The 18,021-nt window shown below is 36.7% G+C and overlaps 1 protein-coding gene across 3 annotated transcripts in view; it reads left to right on the top strand.

Annotated features, from left to right (window-relative positions):
- The window catches only part of POLA1 (DNA polymerase alpha 1, catalytic subunit), a 345,895-nt gene that overhangs the window by 111,901 nt on the left and 215,973 nt on the right, over window positions 1-18,021 (top strand). For all 3 annotated transcript variants that reach the window (XM_043997404.1, XM_043997405.1, XM_043997406.1), the window contains exons 27-31: window positions 909-941; window positions 1,768-1,860; window positions 4,753-4,958; window positions 7,004-7,136; window positions 16,923-17,054. In XM_043997404.1, the coding sequence (XP_043853339.1) occupies window positions 909-941; window positions 1,768-1,860; window positions 4,753-4,958; window positions 7,004-7,136; window positions 16,923-17,054 (597 nt within the window). The remainder of the gene's footprint in view (window positions 1-908; window positions 942-1,767; window positions 1,861-4,752; window positions 4,959-7,003; window positions 7,137-16,922; window positions 17,055-18,021) is intronic.

Genomic DNA, 18,021 nt, shown 5'->3' with positions numbered 1-18,021 from the left:
CAATAGTCCTTTGGGATTGTCTTGGATCATTGTGTTGTTGAGAAAAGTCAAGTCATTCACAGTTCTTCATCAGAAGTTCTTTTGCTTTGAGGGTTGCTGATGGTCATGTTTACTTGGCTTTCTGTGGCTATAAGTGAATGAGATTCAGCTGAGAGCTGGCACACCAAGATGGCTCTTGTTTTCAGTTTTGACACTTCTCCTCACTGGAAGAGTAATAATTGGTGGCAGCTCTTTTATTAGAGTGAGATTTAGAGAGAATATTAGAATATTAGAGGAAAACTTCCCAATGTGGGACTTTTTTTCTTACCAAACTCTTAACAAGATCTTCACTTTACCAATGTTATCGGTTCATTTAATTGGTATTTAGTAAGTGCTTACTATGATATGTTATTTTACTGGTTACTAGAAGAGATAAGATCTGTACAAATAACCAGAATACAAAATAGACTGTGATAAGCACATAATTGAGTACAAAAAAAGTACTGTGAAGATGCTAAGTAAAAGGAAATGTAGCAAAGAGATCCTGGAAAAGCTTCATTGTGGAGAGGGTATTATTTTTTCCCTATTTCCTATACATTTTTATAGAATGCCCTCTTCAAAAGATAAATGCTAATAATGACCTACCTACAAATATACATTTCTACAAGGAGCTTATTAAAAGAACAAAAAAATATGCAGACGTTATTTGATTTTCATGTACACATTTTTGGATTCTATTCATTTCTTGTCCCTGTATGGAGTAGAACAATGGCAGGGTGTTTAGGTAACCATTTGTAAGAAGGGCTTTGTTTTGGAAAAGCTAGAACATTGGGAATTTTATGTTTATGTTTTGTAGGTATGTTTATATATCTGTTTTCTATTCATTTTCTAATACGTTAATCTTGGCTTTTTTTTTTTAACATATTTAGATTTTGATGCATACCAAGGAGATGGTGCAAAAGGTAATACTGAACATTTTCATTACATAACAATTCTTAAATATCACACCTGGTGAAGTCTTTGTATTCAAAGAAAATTGTAACCCAAACAGAGGGAAATCGCTTCTTAGGATGCCTAGTTTACTACTGTAATCCTCCCTAATGGATTATAGCTTTTTTCTTTTACCAACACTGATATGATCTAGCCACTGCTTGAAGCCTATATGTGAGTGTTTCAGGCAAATTAGCAACAGTGCTAATTAGAGTTTACTTACAGGCCTTTATACTGTATGTGTTCTAGTGTTGTTTGTTATGATTGATTTTTTTTGGCACCCTTCATATTCTGCTAAATAGTGTTTGATACTGGTAAGGGTTTGACATGGATTTGTGCCCCTGAAATGTTTTGTAAAGTACTGTGTTTCAGATTTTTAAGCCGCTATTATATCCAATTATCATGGTGGTACATGGAACTCAGGAAGATCCTTTTTTCTTATTTTCTAATATTTTGCTTATCCATTCTCAGTTGTTTAAATTGTAGTTTAGTTCATCTCTATATGTTATATTTACTTTGCTCCATCACTTTCTTTTTATTTCAGAGCAAGTAAGTAGAATTACTTGATGTTTTACTTCCTATTTACTATTCTGAGTTATACTTAGAGCCTTAGTTTTTCATTAAATTAATATAGTCAAGCACATTGGGCAGACTGGGTGAATGTTTGAAACTGATCTTGCTCTTCTATGGTGCATTTTGGTTTTATGTTCTCTAGTATGGGTTATATGGAATATCTTCAGCCATATTTTGAATTACAGGTCACTATGTTTTTCTCAAGATGTTTTTTCCCCCATTTAGATGAACCTCGAAGTTATTTATGGAGATACAGATTCAATTATGATAAATACTAATAGCAACAACCTGGAAGAAGTCTTCAAGCTGGGGAACAAGGTGAAAAACACTTAATGAAATTGTTGGTTTTATCTGTGTGAATTGTGTCTTGGACATGTAGGAATCAAGTAATATGTGTATTGTGCATTGTAAAAGTGAATTTAGCCATAGTTATATTCCTTAATTGAGTCTTATTTTCTCAACTCAATCAAGTTTATAGGATTATTTATGAAAAGGACCTCAGAGACCCTTTATTTTGTAGATGATTTATCTGCAGTCTAAAGTGGGTAAATGACTTCAAAAGTCACACAGCTAGTAAGTTGACTCCAAACCCAATGCTGCTAAGCTGGGCTGCTCCTCCAGGTACCCCATTCCATTTTTGGATAGCCTCAGTTATTAGGAGGTTCCTCTTGGAATCCAGACATAATGTGAATCCCTCTGACTTCCCATTTGTTCTAGGTCTTCCTCTGAGACACAGAAAAACTTTGTCTAGTTTTGTTGTTGTTGTTTATGAGATAACAGCTCAAATGTCTGAAGGCTTTAATCATGTCTTTAAATCTTCTTTTCCCTGGGCTGACCATCCCTTGTTCATTCAGCTAATTTGCTGCTTTTCTCTCATTTGTTAGATTAGGTAGAAATATTAATAAGGAATTGCTTTTCCTGTGATTCCTCTCTTTGATCTGAAGGTATGCTAAATATTGTGGAATACTTAAATATGGTCATGTCATTTCTGATGTCTTTTGTAAGAAAAATATGGCTCTAGCATAATTAAAATATTTGATTTTTTTGTCAGAAGTTCTATATAATGCTCTTTTGAGGCAAAATGAGGTTTTAAAAAACTAAGCAAATGTGTTCTGATACATGCATTAATTCAGTCATTTATTAAGGTCTTTATATGTCAGACCATGTGCTGGATACTTTGGGGAAAGAGGGGGAAAAAAAAAAACCCAACCCTAAAGGAGAGCTTTATAAATGAGAACTTAACTAGCAGCAAAATATAGCATTTAATGTATTTAAAACATGTCTTAAAGCACCGTGTAAATTGTCAGTAGCCATAGGTATTTAAAGAGTAGTATAGACAGCAAGTACTTTCTGAATTCTGAGGAAAGAGAAATTTCTTCCACCAGAGGTTACCCTACATGGACCATTCCTACAAATTCCTTTGTTACTAGGCCACAGGACTAAGTTTCTAGGGAAGTAGTTCATGCAGAGATCTGATTGTCTCTTGGATAATCTATCCTCAGGTAGATTATTTCCTATTTGCCCTGATGTCCTCCTGTTTTATTGAATGAGTAAAAATCACTTTCTGCCATTTGCTTTCACATCTACGTAGCTTACCCTTTTTCTCCACCATTCACTCCCTCTGCACATGCAACTTCAGTCTTATGTCCAACTAGCTAAGCAAATGTAAAGATTAAAAGCTTCTAATGGATTAATAACCTCCCGTGTATCTGCCAGTGTTTAATGAGCTGTGAGCTTCAGAAGTCAATTAAGGCACTGGCCTGACAGTGAGGTTCAAGGTCATAGGTTCATAGGACAAGAGCCAGAAGAAACCTAGAAGGTGTCTAGTCCAATATCCTCACTTTGCAGATGAAGAAACTAAATCCAGAGGAGGCTGAGTGACTTGCCCTGGGTCACAGAGATTGTGTGTCACAGACAGAATTTGGACCCACATATTATTTTTGTCATCTTTATATACACACACATGCATACAGTGAACAGATAGGTGATACATACGTTTATATATTTTGAGGATTTTTTTTTCCAATTAATTTTCATTAAGTTTGGGCAGACCTCATTTCCACAAAATTATGGCCTCTGCTATCCCATTCCTTTGGGTCTTGAAGATTTTTATGAGAAAGGATGCTCTTTGGTATGCTGCTACTCCTGGGAGGGTACTATAGACAATTTTACTTATTTCACAGTTTCTCCCACTGCCTTACACTTTGTGACCCTGTTTGGGGTTTTCGTGGCAGGTACTGGCATGGTTTGCCATTTCCTTTTCCATTTTTTTTTCTTTTAACAGATGAGGAAACTGAGGCAAGCAGGGTTAAGTGGCTTGCCCAGGGTCACACAGCTAGTTAGTGTCAGGGGCTGAATTTGAAGTCAGGTCTTTTGGGCTCCAGGCCCAGCACTCTATCCACTGAACCACCTAGCTGCCTACAACTAAATATATATGAGACATTTTACATGACTCATGTTTCTGGCTCTGCTGGTCCTTTGATGTGCATGTGCAGCTTTGTATTTGTGTGTCATACATGTTTATGTTATAAGTGCTTTGTTAACTGACTCAGTCTATCTTTCCAAGATGATAATATTCTAATGGATATGTAATGCATCTGTTGACCTTTTTTTCTGTTATACCCAGAGCAGTACCCTACTCAGATAGATACTAAGTAAAAAACACTGGCTTTGTATTGCATTTTTGTTACATTAAGGGATTCCTGACTTACATCAACATAGGTGTTTTCTTCACAGAATATAGAATCTCCATGCTTCATGAGTAGTAGTAGTAGTAGCCAAAAAGTCACTTGGGTTACCCATCCCTCTGTCTGTGAGCCTGTGTCACTTTAGTGAGGCTGGCTCTCTGATGAGAGCTGTGAGCAGTGTTCATCAGGCCTGAACTTGTAGCCTTTACAGCTTAGGAATGCATAGCAAAACTTATATTGTGCTAGCAATGTCTTTAAAAACCAATTCTCCTCTCCTGAAGGAGGGGTATCACCAAGAATCATAGCTTTCTAACTAGGGAAACTTAAAGGTAATCGAGTCCAATTTTTTCCCTTTACAGTGGAGGAAACAGTCCCAAAAAGGTCACCCAAGGTCTTAAATATAGTCAATAGCAAGGTGCTCAGAATAGGCTTATAGTGAAAAATCTGTTCACATTAATTCAATGAAATTCTATGTGCATCTTTTGATCTTAAAGTCTCACATTAATGGTGGACGTTTTCGCAGGTTAAAAGTGAGGTGAACAAGTTGTACAAGATGCTAGAGATTGATATTGATGGAGTGTTCAAGTCTTTGCTTCTGCTAAAGAAAAAGAAATATGCTGCTTTGGTGGTGGAGCCAACCTCAGATGGGAAATATGTCACCAAACAAGAGCTGAAAGGACTAGACATAGTGCGAAGAGATTGGTGTGATCTTGCCAAGGAAACTGGAAAGTGAGTTCATCTTTCAGTTTTGTTTTTGCCATTTTAGATAGGAAAACATCTTGCATGGTGTATTGATGGAGACTAATGACATTTGTGAAGGACACTGACAGTTCTGTCTCATGTGAGGTCAGCTGCTTATTTGTTGCTGTTATTAACTGGTTGCATATTCACAATTCTTAGGTTAATTTGAGATGATTTTTTAAAGTGGATTAATGCTTAGAGCTAAATTTATCCAGTAACAAGATATTGAGAGTAATTTATATCTGTCAAGTTTTTGCTGATAAAATGCTTGCTTTGGAGTGTTTAACATCCTTTGTATCTTTGGGATTTTTAAAAAAAAATATTCTAATGAACTATGTAACTTCAGGAAAAGCCATGTGTGTGGTATCTGAAGGTTTCCCTTACTCCCACTGGGACTAAGAATAAGAGGTTACTTCTTTTGTAGCTAGAACAGTTTTGAGGTTAACTTAAACCATTTGTTTAAGTGGGTTTCCACCATTGTGGAAGTCACATAGATCCCTTGGATGCCACTCTTTTATCCTGTATTTGAAAGATAATTTTTATTTACTTTGTACTCCAGTCCCATGGTTTGTCTGTAAGCTTCATGATGGACTGATGTCAATACCCTCAAATTTAGACTCCAAAGATAGCACATGTAAGCCCTCCATAGACTGATAACTTAAAATTTCATAACAGTAAAAAGAACTCTGTGTGTGTATGTATCTTTGCACCTTTGTGCACATGTGTGCACATGTGTACAAACATGCCTGCAAAATCATCCCAGTTGAAGTGCTTTCTTCAAAGGTGCTTCAGGAACTTTAAGATGTTATTGAAGTCCTAAATGTTAGAAGTGCCAGAATTTTGCTTTGAGTAAATAATTTTTTAAGTATTTAAAAATATTTCAGGGTATTCTCTTTCTGTTTTTCAATCTGTTTGTTGCATTCAACTTTCACAGTGATTGGGACAGTTGATGTTAGTAAAGAAACTGTTCTTGATATCACCGAACTGGTCATATGAGTTACAGGTCACAATTGGCTTTTTATGAAATGTAGTTTGGAATAGTTTATAGCTTCTAAATGTACTCAAAGATGAAAAAGACTTTGTATAGACTGTCGATTAAACTATTTTTTTCAGCTTTGTGTTTTCCAAGAAAAGATGCATCATAATAGAAGTAAATTTCTCCGGGTTAGAAATATATTACTAATTAAAGCTATACAAATGTTTTTTTGTCAGAGTTCTTTTTTCTGACAAATTATAATGCAGCTGTCAAACTCTGGCTCTGCATTTTTCTTGGCTTCTTTATTGCTCTTCCCAGTCTTCCCACCCCCAGGGAGTGTACTCTAAGGTTGTTGTGGTATAGCATGAAGTGTAGGAGCACTGGAGAGAAATGGAGGATCAAATAAAAGTTTGAGAACTATTTATTTTATTCTTTAAGGATTCCTCATTCCTGCTCACCCCAGTATCAATGTTCTTGTTGAAGTTTTTGAATTGGACTTAAATGTTTATTATAAATGAAGAGAACAATATCATCTTTCTGTTTTAACCTGTTTGGTGTGGCTTTACTTAGGGCACCCCTTTTATCCACATCCTAGTTCTCTTTCTCTCTCTTTTTTTTTTTTTTGGTGAGGCAATGGGGTTAAATGACTTGCCCAAGGTCACACAGCTGGTAAGTGTCAGTGTTCTGAGGTCGGATTTGAACTCAGGTACTCCTGACTCCAGGGCTGATGGTCTATCCACTGTGCCACCTAGCTGTCCCTCCTAGTTCTCTTTTATGTGAAGTTTTATAGGCTTTTTGGGGGACATTAATTTCAAATTACATATGAGCCCCCAAATACCTAGGCCAGACATTAGAGTTGCTACCAGCTTTGACAATGTCCCTTTAAAGAATTTAGCAGTATATAAAGCAGATAATAATGACCTTTTTTTACAGGACCCTATCTACTACCTTATACAGTGTTTATAATATGAGTCTAGTATAGAATTTTTTCTTGTTCTTAGCCATTATTTTAATGAAATATGTTTTTGGTTTTCCTATTTATCTATTTCTTTTTCAGCTTTGTCATTGGTCAGATTCTTTCTGACCAGAATAGGGACACAATTGTGGACAACATTCAGAAACGGTTAATAGAAATTGGGGAAAATGTGACGAATGGTAGTGTCCCAATAAGTCAATTTGAGATTAACAAGGTAAATAATTTTTTTATTATGTCGAGTAGCTAATAGTGTGTTTCTCTTTACCCCTAAATATTTGAAGAACTCCCAAGTCGTTACCATAAATGTAAACTCTAGGAAGTTTATTTTAATGGCTTAATTACATGAGTATTGGAAGTGGAATCCCTTGATGTTGCCACATCTACAGGCCCAAGGATAGTATAAGGATAAGAAAAAAGGGCAAACACTGAAACTCTCTTGACCTGAATTTCTTTATCCACAAAATGAAGAAAGTAATACCAGTAGTAACTCCTTTACATATCCTCACAGAGAATAGGATACTCTATTTAAAGACTTTTGTAAACTTTAAAGTGCCATTTAAATGTTTGTTACTCTTGTTGTTGTTTTTCTTCCTCTACTTATGTTTGCATTTGCCCCCAAATTTAAAAAATAAAAATGCTAAGCTCAAGATTTATCTTTAAACATAATCAATGTTCAGGTTTTTTTTCAGAAGGTTTCTTTGAATTAAAAAGTGATATCAATTGTTATGTCCAGAAAAAGGTCACAGAATCCACAGGAGGTAGGGTTAGAAGATGTTTTGGACTCCGTTCCTTTTTGGGGAGGTTGGGGGGTGGGGGTCAGGGCAGTGGGGTTAAGTGACTTGCCCAGGGTCACATAGCTAGTAAGTGTCAAGTGTCTGAGGCTGGATTTGAACTCAGGTCCTCCTGAATCCAAGGCTGGTGCTTTATCCACTGTGCCACCTAGCTGCCCCAAGGACTCTATTCATTTAAAAAAAAATTAGATATTTTCTGCTTTTACATCCCCTTCATTTACAGATATACCTATTTTACTCTTCCTACTCAGCAAGCAATCCCTTGGAACAAAGAATAAAACAGCAAAAAAAAAAGCAGTTCAGAAAAACTAACAGTTGAATATTTGAACCTGTCAAGACCCCTGGTCTGTTACCTCTTTTAAAAGGGTGGGAGGGATATTTTCTCATCTTTTTTCCAAGGCCAGATTCTAAAGTGTTCAGTTTCATTTTTAAAATTTCTAATTATTTTGTTGATGACACTACATATATTTTTTCTAGTTCTCTTACTTTACTGTAAATCTATTTGTGTAAGGCTTCCCATGATTGTCTGGATTCTTCATATTCTTCATTTCTGGTACTATGGTAATATTATATCTCATATATTGCAATTTTTTTTAAAGTGAGGCAATTGGGGTTAAGTGACTTGCCCAGGGTCACACAGCTAGTAAGTGTTAAGTGTCTGAAGCCGGATTTGAACTCAGGTACTCTTGACTCCAGGGCCGGTGCTCTATCCACCGTGCCACCTAGCTGCCCCATATATTGCAATTTTTAAAGCTACTTTTTAATTGATGAGCACCTATTGTTATCACAAAAGGTGCTACTATGAATATTTATGTGTATATAGGATTTTTTTTTTAATCATATCCCCTTTTGCGGATATAGACCTAGTAGTGGAATCTCTAACTCAAAGGTTATGGACATTTATTCACCTTACTGAATTTTAGCATAGTTGAACTAATTCACAGATTCTCCAATAAATTATTAGTGTGTCTGTCTTCTCTCTCTAGCTTTACGCCATTGATTCTTTTCATCCCAGTCAATTTGTTTGGTGTGAGATAAAATCCCAAAATGTGTATTTCTCTTATTAGTGATTTAGAGCAGTCTTTCATATGATTTTTACATGGCAGATCTGTTGAATACTTCTTGTTTGTACTCTGACTACATATCTACTGAAGGCTTACCCTCTTTATCTTATAGGTGTGAAAACGGAGGTATGGGAAATCAGGGGCTTGTTCAAGATCACATACCTAGTTAAAACCTAAATCTTCTCATTCTCAGCTTAGCACTCTTTCTGAGACTCAAAAGTTAATTCTTGGGGCAGCTAGGTGGTGCAGTGGATAGAGTACTGGTCCTGGAGTCAGGAGTACCTGAGTTCAAATCCAGCCTCAGACACTTAACACTTACTAGCTGTGTGACCCTGGGAAAGTGACTTAACCCCAATTGCCTCACCCCCCCCCCCCCGAAGTTCTTTCTTCACATGCTTTTGAAAAGTGAAAGCACTCTTTCCAAACTGTTGTATAGGAAAAAGGAAAAATGGGGGTTTATGTCTTTCTTATGATGTTTATATAAAGTTCCCATGAAAGAGCTAAGGTTTTTCCCAAAGCAACTCATATCTTTTTATTTCTTTGTTCTTCACCTTGAGATGCCATTTTATACCTATAACACCAGCATTCATCGACAACATTCATTTTTTAAAGAATGTTTATTTCCTGTGGTGTTCTGTGTAAAAGGTCTTTTGGTATAGGTGCTAGAAGATATATAAATATAAAATTTGGTCTCTACATGAAAGCCTAGAAGCAAGATAAGACAAGTAGACAGATAATTGTAATTGAAATTAGAATATATCTAGGGTCTAACAGAGCAGCTGTAGAATGAGAAATCATAAAAAGTCATCACTTCTGACTAGGGGGTGGTGTGCAGCATTAGTAAAGGAAGCCTTTATGGAGGAGGTGACATTAGACTTGTGCCTTGAAGAATGAGTAGGATTTTATTGTGATATAATTGGTGCAGGGAAAGACATTAACCTAAGCAATCAGGACATTTTTTTGGTGGGTGGGCGAGGTGCGGTAGGAGTAGGGATAGAATTTAATTTGCTTAGAGTATAGAGTGGCATTAATGTGAAATAAGGCTAGAGAGCTTGGTTGAATCTAGATAATAGAAAGGTTTGAATATCAAGATAAGGAAAGTTTGAATTTTATTTGTTAAGGACTGGAAACATTGAAGGTTTTTGAGCAGTGAAGTGATGTAATTAGCTAAAAAATAATCCCTATTCTACTCACATTTATAAGTTAAAACCTTAAAACTCTTAAGACTACCAATACAATCTGAAAAAGTAGATCAAATTTCAGTAAGATTATATTTATATGATCTGCAATCCTGGGAATATGGTCGAAGGGATAATAAGCTAGATCTCTGCTGTCTTCTTTCCATGCCAAGAAGAGGGAAATTGAAAGAACCCACCTTAAGGTAATTTTTACAGAAAAATACCTGAAAACTTGATAATTTGTCTGTCACTCCTGGTGTACCTAGGATGACTATATTTTTCCTCTCCTACCCCGAAACCCCATGCTATCTGTCTCCTCTCCAGGGAATAGTCATATGATCAAGGGTGGCCCATGGCTACTCCAGTTTTATGCATTGCCTTTTGGAGTTGATGACATGGCAGTATCCATTTCCAGAAATGGTTGAGGTCCATGAATCATATGAGTCCAGAGAATCTAAATGAAGAACAAAGGGTTATGATTTTTAAAACTTTGGAGACTAGGTAAGAAGTTCATCAAAGATGAAGGGTTCAAGAAGTGTGGTGCTGATTATAAGCAATACTATGTGGATAAAAACAAGTATTATACAAAAAAAGTGGAGAATCAAAACAAGATTTAAGTCTACATCCTTCTTAGCATTTACTTTCAGCAGTGTCTTTGAGTACCTCTTTTCTTCTTTATTTTTTTTGTTTTTGTTTTTGTTTATTTGTGTGTTTTTTGGGGGTGGGACAGTGAAGGTTAAGTGACTTGCCCAGGGTCACACAGCTAGTAAGTGTCAAGTGTCTGAGGCCAAATTTGAATTCAGTTCCTCCTGAATCCAAGGCCGGTGCTTTATCCACTGTGCCACCTAGCTGCCCCCACCTCTTCTCTTCTAATACCTTTTTGATTCTCTCCTGGGGTAAGATGAAGTCTGAATAAAGTTAGTTTCAGGGAGAGCAAAGCAGAGAGTCCCAAATGAATAGAACCTGAAAGGGTTGATAATAGGACCACCTAAAGTATGCACTACTGTCTTCCTGCATCATTGTTTAGATTTCATCTAACACTGATTTTCTGAGGGAATAGATGGGGCAATGAAAGCATTAAAGCATATTTTTCAAAGTCCTATGATAGGACATTCAAGTAATTTTGAGACCTAGAATGGTTCAGAAAGTCAATCAAATAATTAAGTAAAAAGTATTTTTATACAACAAAAAACTGAAACTTGAGAAAGAAATGAACAAATTTAATGAGACTAAAGAGTTTAGAACAAAGTATTGAGACTCTTCAGAGCAGCAGGTTCGCTGAAAAAGAGATGCGAATTGTAATGATTGGAATGACGCCACCTGCTGGAGACTTACTGTAGAAACGCTCCGCCATGAGATGAAGGTCTCTGAGGGCAAGACCATGCGTCTTTTCTTTGGTGTCAGGAAGTGACGTTTGCTTGTGGGAAGAAGAAGGGGGACGCTGGTGCTCCGACTCACTGTCTCTCCTGTGGACTCTGACAGAGAGCTGAGCTAGGAATGTTCTCTCCCTTTAATAGATAGATGAATCTAGGCCTTTCCCTTTCTCTTCACCAAATTCTTATTCTCCTTAATAAATGCTTAAAAAGTCTAATTCTTGCTAAAGCTTATAATTTATTGGCAACCACTCATTAGATATTTTAGACAGACTAGCTAGAATTTTAGCCCTTTACAGAATTAAAACAGAAAACTGCAGAGGTGAAAGGAAAATTAATTGAACAAAATTGAAAAACATAAGTACTCCATTAAACAAGCATACCAGACTTGGTATGAAGAAACAATCTACAAGACTAGTTTTTCATAAGAGCATCATTTTAAAAAAACCCCAAACTTGTAAATGTAGTACCAAACTTCCAAAAATCATGCAGAAAACTTTCCCAGAAATATTAGAAGCAGATGGCATTCTAAGGGGAATCCATAGAATACCAATAGAATGAGATTCCATGCTTAATTCAACAGGAAACATTGTAGTAAAATTTCACAATTTCGGGACAGCTAGGTGGTGTAGTGGATAAAGCACTGGCCCTGGATTCAGGAGGACCTGAGTTCAAATTTGGCCATAGACACTTGACACTTCCTAGCTGTGTGAACCTGGGCAAGTTACTTAACCCTCATTGCCCTGCCAAAAAAAAAAGATTTTACAATTTCAACAAATAGAACAAACTTTTCAGGAATCAAAGGAAAAATCTTTCGTATGCCAAAACATTATTGTGAAAATCACAGATTTAATGTATATATAAAAGAAATTAAGTGAAAAATCTGAATATGATTTTCCAAAAAAAAAGCAAAGATCAACACACTTAAAAACATAGCTGGCAAAGTTGAACCAGAGTATCACAGAATACAGAGGTGAGTGGGATTTTCAACATGGGGAAAAAAGAAGGAAATTTTAAACACTTTCAGAAAGTTCATACAGATCAATTCATGTAGGTCTTTCCATATTTCTGTATTCTTCACAAATCATTTCTTATAGCACAGTAATATTCCATTACATTCATGCACCATGATTTGTTAGCCATTCTACCTTTGATGGACATCTACTGTGTCTAATTCTTAGCTATCTGTAAAAGTCCCGCTTTAAACATTTTGGAGCTTACGGGGACTTTCTTGTTGATGGCCTTTTTGTGTTTGCAAGTCCTATGATTAAGTCTCTGGTTCAAAGGGCATGGATATTTTACTTCATTTTCATAATTTCCAAAATGCACCATACCACAGCTCTACCAGCTATGTATTAAGTGTGTGTATCATTCCACAGCCCCTCCAACATTTACCATTGCCATTTTTGGTCATTTTTGAAAATGTGTAGGGTAGGAGTTGAAACATCAGGGTTGTTTTGATTTGCATTTCTCTTTATTATTAATGTTTTATAGCATTTAAAAAATATGGTTGTGAATACATTGCCGTCCTTTTTTGAATTATTTGTTCATAGCCTTTGACCACTTATCTGGTGGGGATTGGCCTTTAGTCATATGTGTGTGTGTGTTGTGTACTTATGTGTGTGTGTATATCTATATCTATGCATATAGTGCTTATATCTTGGATACCAAACCCTTTATTATATAAAGTATATAAAGAGACATTTGATACAAAGGGTTTTTTTCCTATTCAACCACTTTTCTTCTTATCCTAGGTACATTAGTTTTGCCTGTGTAGGAGCTTTTCAGTTTCAAGTAATAAAGTTAGTTTGGGAGGGAAAGCCCTATCAGTTAGGGGAAATCAGGAAAACCTTCATGTAGGTGATCCTTAACATACTATAAGTCCTATACAGAAAACTCTAGCCTTATTTCATATTAATGCCACTTTGTACTCTAAGCAAGGTAAGTCTTAACAGATGATCAGTCTCTGAGGCAGAGGGAAGAAGGTAGTGCATTTCTGGTATGGAACATACCTAGTGTAAAAGCACAGAAATATGAGAGATGGATGTTGTGTGAGGAAAAGAGAAAGACAGCTAGGTTGGATTGTCATGTTTGAGAAGAATGTTGTCTCATGACACTTCAGAGAAAGATTGGGGCCACATTGTAAAGGGCTTTAAAAGCTAAATAGAGAAATTCATATTTTATCATAGGGGCAAAGGTGAGCCATGGGAATTTTTTGAGCAGAGTGGCACTGTCATATCTGTACTTAAGGAATAATACTTGCTTCAGTGTGGAGGGTGCACCAGAGTGAAGATCTGCGAGTCTGTTGTAATAATCTAGGTGAGAGATGATGACTACCTGAACTGAGATGATAGCTGTAGAGTAGAAAGAAAAGGGATTGGATGCAAGAGATGCTGTGGCAATGGGAATCAAACATTAAACATTTATTAAGCACCTGATATGTGTCAGGCACTGTGTTAAGTGCTTGGGATATGAGTATAAAAACAGAGTCTCTGTCTTGAAAGAGCTCACTCTCTAATAGGGGAAGAAATTATACAAAAGGAAAAGTGGAATGGAGGTCAGGCCACAAGTATGGTTATGGTCGGGTCCAGTCCAAAGGACTGTAACCAGGTGGGAAATGAAGAGAGAACTCATCTAGGTTCCTTTTTAAGTAGATGCTTTGAGAGCAGTTGTTTGCGCTGTCCTCCAAATCAGAGGGGCCAAGAGTACAGAAGACTCTGATGAGGTGGGAGTACCGAGGCTGTTGCAGTCTAACGGTGAATTTCCTAGTGATGTTGTGGTTTCTGTGGGACTTAATCTTGATGGAGCCCAGTTCAAAGGAATGTTTCTGAATGGGAATTGAGAAATAGCAGGTTTTAACAAATGATTAGCTATGTGAGGGGACAGAGAATGAAGAGTCAGGAGATAATGCCAAGATTGTAAACTTGAGAGACTAGAAGGATGGGAGCTAGAAAGAAATAGGGAAGCTTGGAAGAGGGTAGGATTTGGGGGAAAGGTAATGAATTCTGGACATTTTGAGTTTAAGATATCTCCAGTTTGAAATGTTTAATCCACAATTGATGGTGCCCTTTTGATGCTTTGGGACTGGCTGCATAGATCTGTGTATCATTGGATTAGAGAGAACAATTAAACCAGAGGAGCTGATATGGTCATATAGAGAATACAAAGAAAGAAGATCGAAGGCCCTGGTCAGAACCTGGCACAATGGATAGGCCTTGCCCATAGAGGCAGGAAGATATGGATTCAAATCCTGCCCTAGACATTTATTAATTGTGTACTTTAAGTCACTTTACCTCTCTGACTCAGTTTTTTCATCTGTGTAAGGAAGGGGTGGGGAAGACTGGTCTCCAGGGCCCTTCTAGCTCTGAAACTGTAATCCTGTGACAATCTACAGTTAGGAGATGGGATTTGGATGATTCTTCAGAGAATACTGAGCAATAATAGATAGGTAAGAACAAAACTAGGAGAGAGTATTCTTTAAAAAAAAATCCCAACACCAATCAATTATTATTTATTAAGAATTTACTCTGTCTCAAGCACTCTGTTAGGTACTAGGGGTACAAGTACAAAAACCAATATAATTCCTGCTTATAATTATCTTATAGTATAATGGGAGAGACAAATACCTATGAAAATACAGCTTAAATGTAGAGTTAATTAATTAATACCCCCCCCACACCCACACACATATACACACACATGTTTACATAAATATTATATAATCTTTGACCTCTCTGCAGCATTTGACACTATTGATTATCCTCTGCATACTCTGTCTTCTCTCTCTAGGTTTTTGTGATGTGCTCATTCCTGGTCCATCTCCTAACTTCTGATTGTTCTCTCAGTCTCCTTGACTTGATCTTCCTCCAGGTCACACTCACTAACTGTGGGTACTTTCCACATGATCCTCTTCTCCTTCTGTATTATCTCATTTGGTGAATCATGCGCTCCTGTGGGTTCAGTTATCATTTTTATGCAGATGATTCTCATATCTAAAACCAAGGTCATCAATTGCATCTGGGGCCATTTCCAGTTATCCTGATATACATCTTGCCACTGGACCCAGATGGCTCTGGAGGAAAGAGTGAGGATGGTGAATTTGCACAGCCCTGCCTCACTTGAATCCAGTTCACTGTAAGTCATGACATCACCTCCATGATGTCATGGTCCTCTTTGAGAACAAAGAACAGACATTTCCTGACCCCTAATTTTGCTTTTCTATTCTATTAGATATCTAGACTAAACATCTCAAACTCAACACTTTCAAAACAGAACTCATCTTCCCCCTCTCCACCCCCCAAACCTCCCCTCTTCCACAATAGTGTGTTATATTTTCAGTGGTACCACCATACTCTCGGTCATCCAGACTACCACCTTGATGCCACCCTCAAATACTCAGTCTCACTCATTCTACATATCTGATCTGTTGCCAAATCTTGTTGTTTTTACTATAACAATGTACCTAATAACATACCTTTTCCTATTCCTTGCACCCATCCCACTACATCCTGATTCTGTGCTTTTCTTTAGGTATCCCCATACCTGTAATGTTCTCCTTCCACACCTCCATCTTCTTGCTTCTCTGGCTTCTTGTCAAGACTCATTTTAAATCACTCCTTCCACAAGAGGCCTTGTTTAAAACAAGAAAAGGGAAAATAGTGGTGGGAGAGTGTTAGTCATAAGGGTAGTCATGAATAGCAAATGAATCATCAAACTCAGTCCCCAGGGGTTATTGATATGAGGCTGTTCCAAGGGTATGAGGGCCTTAATGATGCCTGTATAGTTCTCTTCTGGTGTGGCTGTGGAATGGTTAGTGGTGAAGAGTCATATAGCTTTATTGATAATGGATCCCTCGTGGCACAGAGTGTGTATAAGCAATGATACAAGTTTAAATTTTGGACCCTAAAGCAAAAGTTTTTCTGTATGCCCCCACACTAATTCCTAGCATTATACATATAGTAGACAGCCAATAAATGTTTACTGAATAAGTGATTCCTATAGTTTTTGAAACCAAAATGGGCATTATGGAATGTGAAGCACCTCATTTCTTTTATCCCTGGTTCTTAGCACAGTGCATGCCATATAGTAGAACCTTAATAAAAACTTGACAGTTGATTATTTTATGGAGATACAGAAATTTCAGTTAAGAGACCATGAGATGAGATGGAGAGAGGTTGGAAAATAGGACAGAAGAAGTAACCAGCTTGTCACAGTAAGTTAATTTACCAAGGGATAATTTCAGAAAGTTATTAGATAACTTGAAGGCTTTCTAATACTCAATATTTTTCCAGTTCTTAGTTTACGTAGATTTTTATTTTCACTTATATTCAGTCTTAGAAATGGAACATTTCGTTTCTATTAGATTGACTGTTGGCTATCACATCAAAGGAAAGACATGAAGATATATGATAATTAGGTATGCAAAGACATGAAGGTATGATAATTAGGTATGCTATGGTAATTTCTCAGTTGATATATACTTAATATTACATAATTACTACATTGGTAACATTTCCCCCATATACATATGTGTGTATCTATGTCTGTGAAAATTTCTTTTAAATTATTGGGAGTATTTCTTCCTTGTTTTTTAGGCTTTAACAAAGGACCCTCAGGATTACCCTGACAAAAAGAGCCTACCACATGTGCATGTTGCCATCTGGATAAACTCTCATGGAGGCAAAAAGGTGAAAGCTGGAGATACTGTGTCATATGTCATCTGTCAGGTAAAATTATTTTAGTTAATGAGACTTTCCCTAAATGTTAATTTAGGAATCTGTTGATGAAGCATCAGAATACAATGATACCTATCGTACTAATGTTAGTGTCTTACTAATATGCTGAATTGGAATGAGATAGTGTGGTCTCGTCTAGTTAATTGACTTTTCAGTATTTTATAAATAACCCTGTTCAATGTAATAAGCTTCATTTAAACTTCATTACAATGTTCTGAGCAGGATTCTCTGGTTTGCTGCCATAATTTTGGTATGACAGGTCTAATCCCAGAGGCAGCTGGTGGTGCAGTAGACAAGTATTGGGCTTGACATCAGGAAAACCTGAGTTTAAATGCAACCTTAGACCTTGTGTGACCCAGGGAAAGTCACTTAAGTCTCTTTTCCTTAGTTTCCCTAACTGTAAATTGGAGTTAATTACAGAATCCATCTTCCATGGTTGTGAGGATCATATGAGATAGTATGTGTAGAAATTATTTGTTATGGTGCCTGGCACATACTAGGCACTATATAAATGCTTAAACTCTTTAAACCCTTCCCCAATCTCTCAAGAAAAGCACTTATGATAACCTGAAGTGCAGTGTAAGGAGAAAAAAAAAATTATCCCAGATTTATGTCAATTCATTAAAATAAATGCATTTTCTTTCCATCTCATTTTCATAATTGTCAATTGTGTTAATGAAAACATTTGGTTTAAAGGCATAGTTTAAGGGCATACAAGTGTTGATATGCAATGAGAGTTATGTGGCCATTGGCTGGTTGAAATAGTAACATTGTCTGTACATGTTAGAAGAAAGCCTGACTCCTCAAGCAAGTTTTTTGGAAAGAACCATGATTCTTCCTTTGGAGGGAGAAGGGACGAAGGCAGTAGGGCTTTAAGAAAATTGTCATGCTGTAGTAGACTTTTTCATCGAAGAGGTAATGGGATTTTGTTGTCTCCATTGCATTAATGTTTCCAGCT

The sequence above is a fragment of the Dromiciops gliroides genome, chromosome 3 (assembly GCF_019393635.1).
Source record: "Dromiciops gliroides isolate mDroGli1 chromosome 3, mDroGli1.pri, whole genome shotgun sequence".
NCBI lineage: Eukaryota > Metazoa > Chordata > Mammalia > Microbiotheria > Microbiotheriidae > Dromiciops > Dromiciops gliroides.
Note: the sequence above shows the minus strand (reverse complement) of the source record. Positions and strands in the feature narration are given on the sequence as shown.